The 17,133-nt window shown below is 43.7% G+C and overlaps 1 protein-coding gene across 6 annotated transcripts; it reads right to left on the bottom strand.

Moving 5' to 3' along the window:
* Window positions 1–1,672: 1,672 nt before the first annotated feature.
* On the bottom strand, window positions 1,673–15,689 carry LOC106744184 (serine/threonine-protein kinase 32A). Of its 6 annotated transcripts, none has more exons than XM_014618693.1 (10): window positions 15,332–15,689; window positions 11,728–12,464; window positions 8,513–8,568; window positions 7,247–7,415; window positions 5,617–5,814; window positions 5,333–5,422; window positions 4,878–5,044; window positions 3,973–4,253; window positions 3,681–3,881; window positions 1,673–3,299 (listed from the first exon to the last, which is right to left on the bottom strand). In XM_014618693.1, the coding sequence occupies exons 2-10, from the start codon at window positions 11,888–11,890 to the stop codon at window positions 3,134–3,136; spliced, it is 1,491 nt and encodes a 496-aa protein (XP_014474179.1). In that variant the 5' UTR covers window positions 11,891–12,464; window positions 15,332–15,689; the 3' UTR covers window positions 1,673–3,133. The 6 variants fall into 6 exon arrangements, with proteins under 6 accessions (XP_014474179.1, XP_014474188.1, XP_014474198.1 ...); XM_014618702.1 differs by having other exon boundaries at window positions 11,728–12,265; XM_014618712.1 differs by having other exon boundaries at window positions 11,728–12,109.
* Window positions 15,690–17,133: the final 1,444 nt, after the last annotated feature.

The raw sequence follows: 17,133 nt of genomic DNA, 5'->3' as shown, positions 1-17,133 counted from the left end.
GACATGGATGTTTTTTTTTTCTTTTTTACAAACCGTCTTGCCCAGGTCTGTTTCTCATCCCACCAATTTCCCCCTGAATCTCTAAAACGATATCTTTGAAAATATTGTTACGCTCGCACGGGGAAATAAAACGAGACAATGTTAAAAAGAAAACAACTTCAACTATATTTGCTATTTACAAGGGAGCACGCGTAACTCGCAGGCTCAAGCTCTCTCTTTCGTTAAAGACCGTCGCACACGTCACGACGACTCAACCGCCCCAGAAAGAATCTCTCTAACCCGTTGTTTATCCGTCAACGCTGATCATCTGTTGTTTACGACTCGTTGCCAAGAGAATCAGCTGTATGTTCAGGGCGCTAAAAGCGCGAGCATCAAAACACAGGCGTAACAATATGTAAAAAATCTTCAAATTTTCCTTTTTTCAATCACTGCACGTCTCTCCAAGACGTAAGATTGCGAACATTCACAACATATTAAAATATTAGTATTCTAGGGTTAACGGTCTTCCGGAAAGAGAATCGCAAAGAGAGCTGTCAGTTAAGTATCGAAAATATCCTCTGTTTAATATCCAGCGTTTGTTAGAGTGATTTGTATAGAATCTGGAGAAGAGGACACGCCATAATATGACCGCTGCTGCTGCTGTATTTGTCTGTGGAGCAACGAAGGATAATCGTCTTCTATGATTTTTTTTATATATTCTCCGTAGTCAATGAGTTGAAATCTAATCGATGTGAGTAGAGTGCGATATATATATATATATATATCTGCGATAATATGTGGTACCAATTATCTAACACAGACTGATGACAATAGTTCACGTGTCGTTTCACCCGACGCGACAAAGTGTGAATGAATTATCATATCTTTCTTCGTGTTCGGGAGATAAAATGGGGAAAAGCAGAGATGGAGAGAGAGAGAGAAAAAGAAAAGAATACGGAGAAGGGAAGGGATAGAGGGGGAGTGAGAGGAAAGAGAGAGGAGAGACTATTTTTCTGAACAGATATTCTTGTAAGGAAGCAAATATATACATATATAAACAATATATTTTCGTGCTCTAGCCGCTTTATAGGCGTGTTGCGGTCTTCCATGCGTTGTCAGTCGAAGTGCAGGTGAAGGGAACACGTTGTACGTCGGCCGAGAAGCGGAGAAACGGCAATACTTTGTGATATTAACAAATATGATTTATCGTTTTTTAGATACAAAAATATATAAGCGATGACGTGAAAATCGATAAAATAAAATCGTTATTAATTTTACGCCCATATAATTGTTATTATTGCATATATACATATGTACAAGTATATTAAATCATGCGTGCGTGCGTGCGTGCGTGTGTGTGTGTGTGTGTATGTGTGCGTGTGTGTGTGTGTGTGTGCGTGCGTGCGTGTGTGTTCGTGTGCGCGCGTATGCGTGCATAAGGTCGTAAATACGATGTATGTATACAAATCTGATGCATAAAGGAGGATCCTCTTTTTATTAACTTCGTTCTCGTATATAGCAGTGGTTTTTTTAATACATCTGCCTTCACTACGCTTCCAATTATCCGCATCCATAGTGCGATCCTGCCGATAATCTCCTAGTGGAATGGATATAAATTTCTGCTCACCTGTTTTCCTTCATAAATACATTAAAAAGTTCGTGCGGATTTTCAGGTCAAAATCGAAACACTCCGAACTGTCAAAGATATTTTTATTCTCGATTTGTACATAGCGCACTTTTCTAAACAACATGTATATATATATATAGAGTATATACATATATATTTACCGAATAGGACATTTACATCGTGTAGGTCATTGTTCCCAATCGTTTCAACGAAGAACTTACGTCGTTAATGTGCGTCTTAAAGTCCTGTCGGTACTACATTAGATACGAAAGTGTTAATTTATTCTTCATTTATCATAACTCGTTCAGCACTCGAATCTTAAATCTTAATGTGTTAAACTTTACTTTAAATCTTTTAAATCAACAATTTTTCTTTTTCTCTTCTTTCTTACGCACGTGTTTTTCATTTCACGTATCTGTCGTTGTACTTCCGCTAATATCATTAGAAAGAACGTTGTCATTATTTGCGGGTAATAATAATCGCGTATTGTTTGAGTGAAATTCGAAATGTTTTCAGCGAAAGCAAAATAAAAATGTTGTTTTTCTTTTTCCGAGGAAAATTTTCGTGAAACGACGCACAGTGCATGTCACAATTTTTTTTGTACTGAGAAGATTCACTTATACTACTACCTCGAAAATGCGTCTAATTTTCTAATGAGAGCTCACAATCGGAGCTTCTTCTAAGTTCGGAGTAACAAAAGATGTGTGCTAAAATAGTAATTTCACCGTTTGAGTGAATTCATAACATCGAGGTGGACGTCTCGATCGTTCACCGTTCTCTTTCTTTCTTTGAGAATCGCGAAGCCTCGTCTGCCCTGCTGTTGGTCAAAGTTTGTGAGATGAAATCTGGATGATGATGGTTTTAAATGCACATTTCCTGGTACACTAATTAAAGGTCGCACCGCAAGGATCCGCGAGGGATTCTAGACGATGACGCGCATTTACTTCCAATTTCCACCCCACGTTTTCGGGGCTTCCTAGACGAAGTTAATACAAACATTAGTTAATATTAGTTAATATCGATAATTAGCGAGCCGTTATTAATGAGTCGTCTGTAAAACCGCATGACCTTTGACCGGAAAGTTTGATGAAGTTCGCCACGAATAAGACTTACGGAAAACGGTAACCAGAGAAATGAGTTCTACATATACTTTGCGAATGCGCAGCGAGAAGAATGAAAGCTTATTAGAATGATCAAACGGAATATCTAACAGATAGGTTTGGATATCTGCTCGAGAGTTTTGCAAGTTTTCCATGTTGAGGCAAACACGATGCGACCTCGATAGACAAACAGAAAAGCTAAATATTAAAAAGGTAAGTCACATTACGTTAGGCTGACACGTGGAGAGAAGAAAATTACGCAGTCGTATTTTCCTCCAGGGACACAGAGAATATGAAAATTTCACTGTGTTCTTTTTTTTGTTCTTTTACTTTAAGGGGGCAGAAAGGTTTGAACTTATAAAAAGTCGGTAAGATTGAAGTAGCTTTCTGCGTCGCGAACGTCGGGGACGTATGCGATCGCGTCGATTTAAGACGTGCTGGGTTCCGGACTCGCATCGATGAAGTCGATGTCCGAGGACGTCGCGATGCTCGCACGGCGACCTTGCCTCGGTGACGCGCTTATGCGCGCTTTGACGCTCGTCGTTGAGACGCTCAGTCGGTTTCCGGTTCGCTGGGCTGGCAGATGCTTTATTCTGTAATCAACAGGGGATCGAGAGAATGTTCGGAAAGCGTCGATGGGAGGATTAATACGCCGCACCTCGAAAGCTAGCAAACTCAAGATTATTAGAGGCGCGGAAAACGCCGCGGAAAACCAAGGGAGGGCGAAAAAATCGAGGACGTGGGTGATGTGAAACAAATTTCGGCTTGATGAAAGAAATGGTCATGGAAAAATACCTTTTACCGTCGTGCACGCGTGTGTGACGTCGGTAGCAAACATGTTGGAAAATAATGGGAATTATCTCGAACGTTAAACTTTGCACCTGATTTTTTGTGAATAAATTTTTTCAGTTTCATGAAAAAAAGGGAGTACCGAGTTAATTTTCGGCGATCTTCATTTCGAACGTACAACACACCTGAGTCTCTCTTCGGCACTCTTCATGGCAGTGTTTAGTTCCTCCTCCCATTGCTTCTCCTTCCTCTCTCTCTCCTGCCTCTCGATTTCACGCTCGCGATTGTACACCCGATACTCCGGGATGAAGGCTAATCGTCGCGCCTCGTCGCTCGGCCCGGCGAACAAGCCGGCGTCCTCCGCCGAGTACTCGACCCTCAGCGATCTGCGAAAAAACGGGAGACATGTCGATGAAATAGAATAACTCGCTACAACGAGATCCGCCGCGGAGTTCAGCCAGGAACCGGTGGGCCGACCTCTGTTTAGCCAGGCGTTTCTTTTTCTTGTGCAGCGGTTTCGTCTCGATTATCATTTCCTCGAGCTCGAATGTGGGGTCACAGTTCAAGTGATCCTTCGGCGGGACGAATCGCGGCTTGATCTGCTTGTTCAGCACCTTGTCGAAGTCCAGTTCTCTCATCGCATTCGTCCGCTTTAATTCCTTCAAAGACGATACTCGGCTGACAGGTGCCAGAGTTAACAGTCGATCCAGGAGATTGCAGATCGACGGACTCCAGTGGGAAGGTTTCGGTTTCTCGTCCTGAAAAACCGTATCCTTCGACGTAACTAAGCTCGCCGGTTTGCAGCTTTTCGTTGAATTTCAGAAGGATAATTTGCTGAACCAAAAAGGACAGTCGCGAGCTTGAATTCGTTTCGAAATGTATTAGAATCCGAGTCGAAATTTTGGCCTTTAAACTTCTAATTTTACAACACACACACACACACACATATGCACACACAACAGAATAGCTAAGATAACGAAATATGTTGTATAATATCATATATCATCATTGGAATTAAATTATACAACATATTACAAAATACAGAATATAATATGGTATGCATAAGAAGTGATTCGAATCCGAAATGAATACAATCTTCATCATCACTGAGACGCTTGGCGTTATGCAAATGCGGCAGGATGCGCAGTCAAGACGGACGCTACACGGTGCGTCGTCGCACGTGTATGTCGCTTCAATAACATCTTCCTGACAAGTTCTCGATTAACCAGACAGCTGGGACGTGGCGCTGAATTAACGGGACAATCCGCGCACGCGGAAGCGGCTCAACGGAGAGTGGAGAGGAAGGTATCTCGTGTAAGTTGGAGTACACACGTATGTGAGAACTATCTGAGCCAGCTAACTGAAGACGGACTGTTTCGCACCTGTAGGATCTTCAGAGCCTCTCTATTGGACGTCGTGGAATGAAGCGGGTATGGTCTCTCCATAGCTAAGGTCTCCCAAGCGAGGATTCCCAGACTCCACCAGTCGACGGCAAATCCGTAGCCGAGGACGCCGTATTCCTCGCACGAGCACATGTAAATCTCCGGGGCTGGCGCAAACCCGCTAAGTTAAAGGTGAGAGATACGCGAAAGAAAAACTGCCTGCCGATCGCATTGTTCGCGAAGACAGCCTTAGCTTAACACGGATGATAGAATTATTATGAAGATTCAAGATGGAGATAAATTGAATTTCAGAGACGATGGTAGCAACAGAGCTGCCTACACTGGAAATTACAGACTCAAGAAAAGACGAAGATCCACGGAAATTGAGAGATGAAATAATTCGTAGAAAAACGCATACGAAGAAGATCGCAAAATTACATTGTTCACACACATACCCATGTACGGTTTCGTCCCGGACATCGAAGTCGCCAGCTGGCCGTCTTCGAGTATAGACGCGACGTTGAAGTCTGTCACGTGAACGTGGCCTGGACAAACAAACTTTACATCTCATTTCTCGTGCTTCGTGCATCTAATCACGAGAATTCGATTTTTGTTTTCATATCTCGACAATTGAATTGAATTGATCTACAATATATTCGAACTTTTTCGGTGATCCTAAGCCGGCTATTGGGTAGCGAGAGGCATTAGTTCAGAATTAACGTTAGATAAAGATACTCACCCTCCTCGTCCAACAGTATGTTGTCCGGCTTGATGTCCCGATGGACAATCCGGTGGGTCTGCAGATAATCGAGCGCAAGCGCGATCTCGGCTACGAACAGCACAATGCTCTCTTCGCTGAACACAACCTCTTGCTGAATGTGGTATCTCAGATCACCGCCCAAGAGCAAATCAGACACCATGAAAAGATCTTCTTCATCTGTAACAACACGGTGACGAGCTTTCGGGGTTAAGAGTTACGCCCTTGATTTTCGTTTCCTCGCAACCATGTAACTAGTTGTTCTATATTTTACTAATTAAATCTAGCTGGGCGCCACCCGACTTTCTGCGTCTGGCCAACCGGACTGTTTTTTTTGTGTGTAAGAATGAACGTTGCTGCTAACATGAAAAGAAAAATTAAATCTTTCCATCGTCGAAATAATGACCGGGGATAGGATCTCTCGAAGGATCACGATTTCCTCTTTAAGTATGTGTACTTACTACACACGTGGATTTGCGGCGACAATTGACAATTTTTTATCGCAGAGCGCGCGCTTTCGTCGTCCATACGATGCTTCGGATAAACATAAGCGATGGACACAAACATGTACGAAACGGGTTCTGATCCTGATTCGATATTAGTCTGGCGCTAATTAAATCTACTTCTAAAGTTAAGTGACTCGCCTAGTATGTATGTGTGCAAAGTAACGATAAAAAATTAACGATTGCACCGTTACTCAAATAATACAACCGTATTATTGTTACCATTAATGTAAAAATATAGCCTCTTTGTTTTACGGAATCTTGCTAAAAAAAAAAAAACTAACTTCCAACGGTCGTTACTGAAAGGAAAGTAATTTATAAACGTGGCGTTACATATAACGCGTCATTTCTCAGTCCTGGAATTTGACATGATAAGAGGGAAGACTCGAGTGACGGGAATTCGTAGGTATGAACGAATGAGCAAACCATTCTATCGGCTCGCGTACGTTCTATTAATATTAACGTAGCGGTCGTTAAGCAAACACTCGCAGTGAAATAATTCATATCGTCTCGGACGATATCACGATGTTCCTGTTATTTGCCATTTTACCGCTCGCAAATTACCGTGTTATCCCGATGACACACAACCAATTAATATTCATAATGTCGATATCGATACTCTGCCGATTTACCGCTGGAATGCAATCGAAAGGAGATCGGAGGAAGCTAGATGCTCGAGACAGAACTCGGAAGATTAAAATAGCAACGAAGCGCGCGCTAGTAGAAAATTAAACGCTACCTTCAATTTCCGTACCTTCGCGTGTCCTTCGGCTCTCGTCTCATATATTCTTTATTAAACGCGCCGCCGGATGATGTCTTCTGTGGAGTAAAATTCTCGATTGGTGGTAGAAAGCGCGTATATGGTTTTAATGGTAAAAGGTTGTTTTGAATCGCCCTATAGTATAGTCATTATAAATCTGTTCCAAGTAGCCAAACACCTGTGTGGATATCCATTGCGTCAAGATCCTGAATCCGATATTTCTCACCAGTTTTACGAGAGTTCCCACTTAGGCGATCGCCCCGTTTTTATATTTTATATCTCACGCATCTCTCAGACTTGGAAACATTCGATTCGAGTGATCGATGTCGCGCGTGGAAATGGCGCTTACCTTGGAAACTGAACCACAAGTTCACCAGGCAAGGATGCTCCAGCTTCGACAGGATCTCCACTTCCCTCGCCACGTTTTTCAGGGCGCCCCGTTCTATGCACTCGTTTTTATGCACGTACTTCATGGCGTACATGTTGCCCGAACTGTCACGCTTCTGCACGATGCAAACCTGAAATGCGCGAATTCCCGCAGGAACTGAATTTCACGCGCTGGATCGTAAATCCTGGACGAAGTTAAAAAAAAACTATTCGAATTCATAGCGAGCTTTCGAATCGGCAAATTGGATATATCGCGCAAACATTTAACTTCTTCCTTTTTCCTTTCTGCACGGGATGCGATAAAATACGAACGATCTGTTTTCATCTGTTTGCCCCGAACTATTCGACGTGAATATTGCAATATCGATGTTTACTCCAACCAGTTTTTCAACGTCACTCCTACTGCCGAGTATTGCTTGATTATAAGAGCCATCGTGGAAGGAAGAGGAAAGGAGACGACAGTTCGCGGTGTTCTCTTTTCCTTATAAAAATATCGGAACGCGCAATTGAGAGCGCACTTTTACACTGTGAATGACCGCGTTATGGAAACCCATCATAAAAATTTTATTCTCGTTTTAACGTTTATAGTGACGTCGTTTCATGAGCGTCGATGTCACGTAGCCGCCCCCGCTGTCGTTAAAAGCGAAGAAACGAGTTTGAAAATTTGTGGAGCGGCGTTACGCGACAAATATAAGAGCGACGACGATCGTTTTTTTTTTCCTTTCCTTCGTTCCATCACGATGTGATGGACCGTAACGATATTTTATAGCGACGTAAATACAATCTTCGTTGCATTCGAGAGAAAAAGATCGGTCAATATTAAGGAGAAATTCCTATCTAGATGACCAATTTTCAAGCGAACTTTGACATTCTTTGCTTAAATTATTGAACTTATGAATGTAAGATTTAGTATACATATTTAATTATATTTAAATGACATTTGTATATTATCGTTAATTACGACGTGACTCAATACGTTTGCGAAACGCAGGCGTATACGCAGCACACGCTTGACCGGCGTGTAAACACCAAAGCAACGCTGGATAAATTCGGATTTGCCGAGATGAACTGCTTGGAAAGTGCAAAAATAGCGGACCGAAATCTGCTAAACGGTCGTGTCGCGCTCGTATCGCGAACGGGAAGCCTACAAAATGGTCAACCCGCGTAGCACATTACGCGCTTTATTCCGTCGCCATTCAACCGCAAAGTTAATTAATTTGTCACGTACCTTACCGAAGCTGCCTTTCCCAATGGCGCGTAGGATTTGAAAATGATCGAAATTCACTGTAACAAAAACGTGTTTTAATTAAACCACCGAGAGCATAGAGATTTAATTGGTGAGCGAATAACGCATTAAGCTTGCTAGTTGATGAAGCACGGTCGGAATGAACTGCACGAAAGAGCTGCTAAACGGGCTACTTAAATGCTCTTTAACGTTTATTCTCGCATATATGTCCAATTCAACAGTAATTTCAGTTGATTGAGATTGACTTTCTGGCGTTGATACGTGTCAAGTAAAGCCTTAGGCCCGTGTTAAGGCGCTGTGACTGTCCTTGTTTAATGATGTCAGAAGCAAGAAAACCAAAATGCCGAAATTTTTTGCGTTATGTTTTCAAATAAAGAGATGTACCCAAGAGAGAGAGAGAGAGATACCCACAAAATTATTAACATTTGTTATCGATTCAGCATACTTATTTTAAATTTAAAATTAACATTGTTCAAAATCATGACAAAAGAGGTTGGAAAAGGAGATTTCGCGTCAAAGGAATTTCGCGTTTATTTATTTATTTATTGATCGTTCGTTCGAGTAAAAGAAAAGCATTCGTCCAATTTTACGAATGTGCATTTAAGTGGTATCTAGAAATAAATAGAAATAGCAATTTAGAAACGCCGACGATTGTCAATCGGTTGAGCCTGCTGGTGAGAATCGCGATTCAACGAAAATCCGCGAAGCTTCAGTCGGAGTAATGCGGGATTAACGTGAAGCGCAATGTTACTACAGGAGATCAGTCGGAGACTGATCGTGGAAAATATACAGAGAAGACGGCATACATACAGTTTACACTGCCCAAGCACGCAGCTTTCTCGAAATAGCTAAACTACGTAATCGGCAAGGCGAGCATTAGCAGTGTCAGAATCTCGTGCTTGACCTTCCCCGGAGCGCAGTTCCATGTAGAGAAGAATTGTCAAGAGTGTCCTTATAGCGACGAAATTACAAACACGGTAGAAATAAATATACTTCGGTATTCCTCGACTTCGTTATGAACGTATTTCGTTTTTCGAACGCGACAATAACACGCCAATAATAATAACCGACTGATGATGTATTGACGATCGTCTCCCGCAAAAAAGACGTTCTACTTGCTACTTGGATGTTACAAGTTGCCAATTTTACTTTTATGTTATTTATCTTATCTTATTTTTACCTATTTGCCTCGATTGTGTGGAAGAAAGTGGAAATAATTGGATTAGAGCCGTGTCAGCTTTTGAAATGGAAAAATTGAATTGGACAAGGAAGGAAGGGACGAATAAAAAAAGCCTCTATGCGGATTTTGCTGTTTGATAAAAATAAACAAAATAATTTTTCGTGTCAATTCACAGTTTGGCTCAGATAAAAATATTCATTTATTTGTCCAAACGTTTCGGACCTATTTTGATTACAAACTAAGAGTGACTACACGTAGGTATATAAAAATTACACATTTGAATCTGCAGTGTAAACCGGAAGTTTTCCCGTAAAATGTAGAAAATTGAAATCTACGTTTTTCTACGTTACACGAGAGAATGACGTGAGAAAGCGACGTCGCAACGAAAGAATCGAGGAAGGAAGGACATAGCACTTTGCTTTGGGAAATTTAATTCACCGGTGAAATTCAACTGGACATTTTTTTTCTCGAGCTAAATTAAAGCGCCCGTTAAGATCGTACGGTGCACGGCTGTGTAACAAAGAATATTTATTAATAGTTCCCGGCGAGCAACGCCTCGGCTATGTAATCGAACCGGGGAAGAAAAACTGAAACCTCTCCTTCGTGACGTCCTGCCGTCGTTGCAGCTGCAGCGAGCTATGAAACGCGATAGAATAAGGCAATCCCGTGAAACGGGTTGTCAATGCATATCCGTCATTCCAGTCGAACAGGAGTTTCGAGTTATGCGAATTATTACGGTACCTGCGCGCCGATATAAATCGCCGTCTCTATTGACATAAACGTTTCGAGCCGGGCGAGTGGTAATTGAATGATAAATAAATAAATGTAACGGCGATTCGAGGCCTGTATTTCATTTTTTATCCGCATTGCGCGTAAAAAATCTCTTGGAATCTAATTGGGAGTCGACGTCTGTTGCTAATCATATGACACATGTATACAAAATGTATATAAATAAATCTCTTGGCAACAATGAAGAGGAAAGTGTAATTTTTATTAGCTATTCGAAAATGTTCAACAGGAAATATATATATATATGTATAAAGATATAAATGCTCACACATTAATCCACAATATGTCACACAACGATACATATAGATTTAAAAAACGATGTAGAAATCAAGATTCAAACTCACAGCATGCAGTGTTCTCAGCGATAATAGCAAAGCGTCTAGCAGTACCAAATAGCTCGAAAGTTATCGAAAACTCACAGCATATAAAATATGTCAGAAACTTCAAACTCAATTTTTCTCACGAACATTTGAGAGTTGCATCGAGTGGCTTCACTATGCATTAGTAGGGGTATATATGTGTGTGTGTGTGTGTGTGTGTGTGTGTGTGTGTGCGCGCGCGCGCGCGCGCGCGCGCGTGTGTGTGTGTAGTGTTATATATATATATATATAACACTACACATATTTCAAGTTCAATGAAATCTGAGTGGACAATTTCTGGTGTTCCCCTTGTAAGAGCCCGGGAAAAAATAATTTCTTTCTTTCCCGGGAACTCATGAATGAATGAATATCATAGTTGTCACGAATATAAAACCAGGTTCGCTTTGCTATATTTTGCATACTTAAAAGAAACATAAAGGTATAGTTGAGACCAAAATTCGCCGTAAAATGTAGCGAGATTACAATTCATCCCAACAAACTTTTTTCTCTCAGTATGCCTAAAAGATCCATGAAGAAAAACATCCGCTCGTGAAATTCTCCAAAAATTAAAGACACGCCAATCTGGACGATCATTTTCTTGCCAATCGCGCTTGAAACGCCGCGTTGTCTCATTTTTCCCGATACCTTCTAAAATAGCAGACTCAACCCCATTATAGTATAGCCGGAATCGATCGCCAATTAGTTGCGCGCTTATCCATCTCGCGCGTCCCGTTTCACTAGAGAATTCCCGAGAGAAGAAGAAGAAAAAGAAGAAAAAGAAAACAGACGGAAGGGAAGAGGAAGAAGGATGAAAAGGAAGAAAAGCGCGAAATCGAGGCACGTTTCGCTACGCCGGTCGGCTCGTTTACCTTCTTCTCCAGGTGTGGGCGCACTTCGGCTCGACTGATTGGCACCCATTTTCCCCTCAATGAACGTCGGCCGTAAGCGTCGGCGGCCGTCGGTGTAAGTTGCATCGGCGGTGCGGTGTCGACGACGGCGACGGTGGGTTCCGTCCGCGGCGGGAAGTCTCATATTTTCGCATCGTCGTGCCGCGATTCCTCATCGCGCGCGCGACCTTGGCTCGCCCTTTCTTCCGGGGCCTCAACGGGGCGCGTGTAACAGCATTCCTCGCGGGTAGCTCACGCGTGTGTGCGCGACGTCGCGTGGCTCTTGTCCGTTGGGTCGACGAGGCTGATCGGCGACGACGATGACGGTGGTGGTGGCTGCGATGGTTAATTAGCGGCCTGCCGCCTGCAGATTCGAGTGGCTCAACTTAGGGGCTCGTGATTAATGCGTGGATTAATTGCGACGGGCGGCCCGTGATGACCCTTCACGTGACGTGAATGCGGATCAGCCGCTGCGAGAGTGGCGCACTTCGTCCCGACAGCGGGTGCCACGACGATGCACCTGTAACGGATGTAGCGTCCGAGGGGATGATTATTATTTTTCGTTAACGCGTCAATTGGTCCCGACTGAAGACGTGGTGGTACCGTCACGTCGTGCCTCCCCGGCGGGTATGACGAGTGTGATGGCTGAAGTGTTGATGTCGGGAGTATCGGGACGAAGCGAGTCGTCGCCGAGTTGAAACTTAAACGAAGACGGGTCTCTGCGAGGGGGGGTTCTTTAATTGTGAGCGTTCAGTTCATATTCAATTTTACTTTACATATTTACGATTAAACGACATCAATGCATCAATATATATCAAGCAAGTCTTTTATCTTCCGCAAGTCTCGCTAGCTGGGACGAATTAATTAAAGCGCGCGTGAGAGAAAGAGACGACGCATGACGCGTCTATGGTGACAGAGCATCGCGCGGCCTGGTCCTCGAAATGCCGAAATTAAGCCCATGATCGAGCGTGACAATGGGGGGCATTTGCGTTCCGAACTGAATTCCGCGGACGCGACGAATTAGTCTCGCGGCCTCGACGATGGCGCACGCGTGAAACAAACGCTCATTTCCCCATCGCAGCAGCATAACTGACTGCGAGTCGCGATATTGATATTAATCGACGGATTTCTGTGCGAGCGAGCGATCTGCGAGTTCCGGACGCGCGCGCGGCAGTAATTAACGCTGTTGATTAGTTAGTGCGGACGCAGCAAACACGACGGCTGATGTATAGCTGCCACTCGAATTGCAGGTCGAATTGAAACCTCCGCATTGAACGTAGACATATGTGTGCGTGCGCGTGCACACACACACACACACACATACATGTGCATGCGTATAGGGCAGGCACGACGGTAAACACACTCCTATGCATTCGAATGTTCTGCCGATTATGAGATCTTCGTCTTTAATTCTCAATTATATAACCGAGGTTATCGAATCTTATTACTCTTCGGTCGGACTCGATTATTTTAACCGGCGATACCGTTCGACAATTGGACGATGCGATCAATCGCGGATGAAAGCTCCCTGCTGACTCGGTTTATTATTTCTACCTCTTCCTATTTTGATATTAATTCTTTTCTCTTCCTTCCAACCGGGTTTCAGGTTTTCGTTCATACGGTAAATATTGCAAATGTTATCGCATCAACGTCTGTAAGACGGGATTTTTATTTGTATTAAACATTTATAAGTTACTTTTATTATTATTTTTTGTATATTTATCATCACTGTAATTAGGTATTAAGAAGACAAATAAAAGATGAGGGGAAACAAACTCTCAGGGTAAGTTTAATAAAACACTCTATTTTCCGCGAATTTCCCGGGGACCAAACTCGGAGATAAGTTATTATATCGCCCGGTAATTTTATTACTCGTACGAATAATAAAATTACTGAGCAACAGTAATTTATTATCGGCCAATTTATTATAGGCAGTGAGACTTTTCTGCAAGGGTCGGGCGCACAATACCAGCGCATTTTCATTTTCTACACACACACACACACACAACACACACGAGGTCAAGTATATATTCAGCAGGCTTTGAAAACATTTCCTTACATGTTTACAGACTTCTTTCGGATTCTTATGTCGCTCAAAGTCCGGACTGGTGATATTTTATGAATTTCGCAGCTGAGAAGAATACAATCGCGCGCGCGAAAGAACCGGATAGAACGCATTCCTTTGACTTTTGTGTGACTTGCGTGCGCGCAAACGTGGAAATTCGCGAACGAAGCTCACGGCAAGGCGTTTGTATCTAATTCGCAAATAAAAAAGCGCATACTTTCGCGTCAAAGTGATTTCTCCGTTATTATTTCAGTTCTCAGCTACAACTATAATAATAATGGTTCTTTGGTCCATGCGCGGAGTTGACTTTTCCTTAACGTTACTGTTTGAGCTCTAATTACGCGGGTTATTTGAGACCGAGGGAGATGAAATTCCGGAAAATTAAGTTCCAGATTTGTAAAAAGGCGACGAAATATTACTACTTGCTTTTCAGTCCGGACTGGCTTTAACTCGAGCGAAAATTTCATCAGGAAGTTCAAACACCAAGATATAAGCAGTGAGAAATTAAGGAGTAGCGACATTTTCTTGACTTTCGTTAAATTCCCGTTTTACGTAAAAGCTAAGTTCGTCGGATACATCGCACTCATATACACGCACAGAGAGGAGTGGTTGTCAGCGCGATGGACGCGAAAATTATTAATAACGCGTAAATTGCAGGGGTTAATAACGATGCTTCTCTCAGGCGACATACCGATGGGACATTCGACGCGACACCCTCAGACGAAACGGTAGTCGAATTTTTCGGAAACACCACTCTCGCTAATTCGACACGTGCAGCGAAGTCAAGGGATTATTTCCTCAACGCGTCGGTGCCGTTTCAAACGCAATCATGCGCGACTCGTACAAATAAATCTCTCTATGCAGTTAGAAATCAAATATAGAGACCCCCACGCATACACACACACACGTACACATATACACATATTCTTTCCTTCTCTCTTTCTCTCTTTCGTATACGCACAAAGTAACTTTGCGTCGATTGTTGCTATTTTCGAAATAATAATGCTGCGCACGTAATATAAAATAATAACGCGATAATGAAAGTCTTAACCGATATTCTGAGCACGGAGAGAGAGAGAGAGAGAGAGAGAGAGAGAAGAGGAAAGGAGAGAAAAAGAGTATATTTTAGGATTATGCCTCTTAGAATTACAGGAATGATATAAAGGATTTTAGGCATTTTGGATGTCTGAGTCAAGCAATTAATAAAACTATTGAGATATGTGTCATGTGAGCAATAGCAAAATGACAAAATTGAAGAAGTTGATTTAAGATTGACCTCGCAACGAAATGTACGATACGTGGCGGATAGAAACGTAAGCAAAAGTACGAAAAATCGAACGATAAGAACTTGAGCGGCGAATCTACTTTGGTAGGAGGGAAAAAGGGGAGAAAGGACGCACTAAACATATACATATGTTCTGTAACATCGAGAGTGGTGCTTGCATTGGCGGAGCTTCGTTTCGAAGCGGCAATATACAAGGAATACATCGATGACGTTTCTTCCCAAGTCAATGTACTAACGTTTCTCTCTGGTATCGATCGATCAATTTCCAGTTTCGGCCGTGTTAACGATCGCGCGGGCGGCGATGCGAACAAACGGAAACGTGGCGATGCCGGCGAAACATCCCCCTGTGCACTTATACATCGATATCGAGCAACGTTGGTAGTCGGCGAGTCAATCAACGAGAAGACCTCGTTGAGGCTTCCTAGACATAGCCGAGGGAGCACGGAGTATCTGTACAGTCAGCACTGAGGACTGCGAGGTGTAAGAAGGACGGAGAGATCGAGGACTTTACCGATTCGCGATCGCGAGGATTTTCGCACGTTGATATATTCGGGCCGGCGATCGCGGTCGGCGCACGAGTGCTGAGGAGGGTCGACAGCGCATTCCCCGACTGCCGGCTTCGGCGGCGTCGTGGCTGCCGTTGGATCGCAAGCGCGAGGCGGCAGCCGCGCGTCCTCGCGTCTGCGCCCGGGGTAGAGTCTCGCGCGAGAGAGAGAGAGAGAGAGAGCGCGTGCCATGTGCGTGCGAGAACAACCCTATCGGGACTTACGCGGAGACGCGAAGTTGGGGAAGACGGGGGAAGAAGCGAGAGAAACGCGTATCACGTATAGATAATGGAGCAGCCTTGGGCGCTTTGTGCAATTTACGGCGCTTCCCGAGGACGGGAGGACGCAGAAAATACGACGGTGGGAGAGTGGGAGAGGGGGACGCGAAGCGTCGGACTGGCCGGCGTTTTGCACGATTAAACGCGCGACGATCGAGAGAAGACGGGAAGCAATCGCGAGAAAAAAAAGGGACGAGGTTTTTTCCGAAGGGACGGTGAGAAAGAGAGAGAGAGAGGAAGGAAGGTAATGAGGAGATACGAGATAAATATTCTCGGGGAGGAAACGGTATTCCGTGTGTAATTTACACGATGCTCGGACTTCGAGAGATGAATTACAGGGAGAGACGGCGTGAGGGAGGTGCGAGCGATAAGGTAAAATGCAAAATGAATATTCAGACGGTGCTTATATGTTATAAAGATCGGACGGAGGTCATTGGGGGAAAGTCTCTGCGATTATTCCGCGCGAAAATTTGGATTTACATACTGCACCAATAGGACCTGTGCTTGGCTTTCGATGACCGGATGCTGCTTAAAAGTTATTCCGCTCTAAAAGAATTACATTTTCATATTTTTTCTATGGTCTTATCAGACGACCCTCGTATCTAAAATCCATCCACTCCCAGCGTGCACAAACGCGATATTATACCGGGGCCTTCCCCATGTAGACGCAGCTGTACTCGTCAGCGCCGCGAAGGGACGGACAAGTTGTTTTCTTGATGTCACCGACGTCGTGCCATCTGCTTCGGGCGAGCTGCTGTGGCGTTTACGGTACTTCCGACTTTGCCGGACACGGCATCATAACCGACACTCATCACTTTTACGTACGTTCCTTTGCTTCCGAATGCAATACCGCAGCAGTAATAAGAGATTCGTTCGTAGATTCCGCGCGACCAACAAGAGAACTGGTTCTATCCCACAAAGGTGTGACAGAACTAATTCTCTTTAGGCTGAAACTGATTTTCGAACAATTACCGGATCAGAACGGACGTTTTAAGCTCAGGCATTGTTTGATGAAATACAATGCAATGTCTCGGGGAGGGAGAAATAAGTAGGACAGTAGTGGGTGCTCAGCGGTTTCCGAGCGTTCTTACTCGCTCTCGACGGCGAATTGTCTCGGGGATTACTCCGTTTCGCGACCGGCGTACACGGTTGTCGCGGAAAAGTAGCTCCATGCGCTCCGACAAACGCGTCCCTCCAGCCCGTTGGCTTTCCGCG

This window comes from Dinoponera quadriceps, unplaced genomic scaffold, assembly GCF_001313825.1.
Source record: "Dinoponera quadriceps isolate SergipeBrazil2010 unplaced genomic scaffold, ASM131382v1 scaffold9, whole genome shotgun sequence".
Taxonomy (NCBI): Eukaryota; Metazoa; Arthropoda; class Insecta; order Hymenoptera; family Formicidae; genus Dinoponera; species Dinoponera quadriceps.
This window is presented reverse-complemented; position numbering and strand designations above follow the sequence as displayed.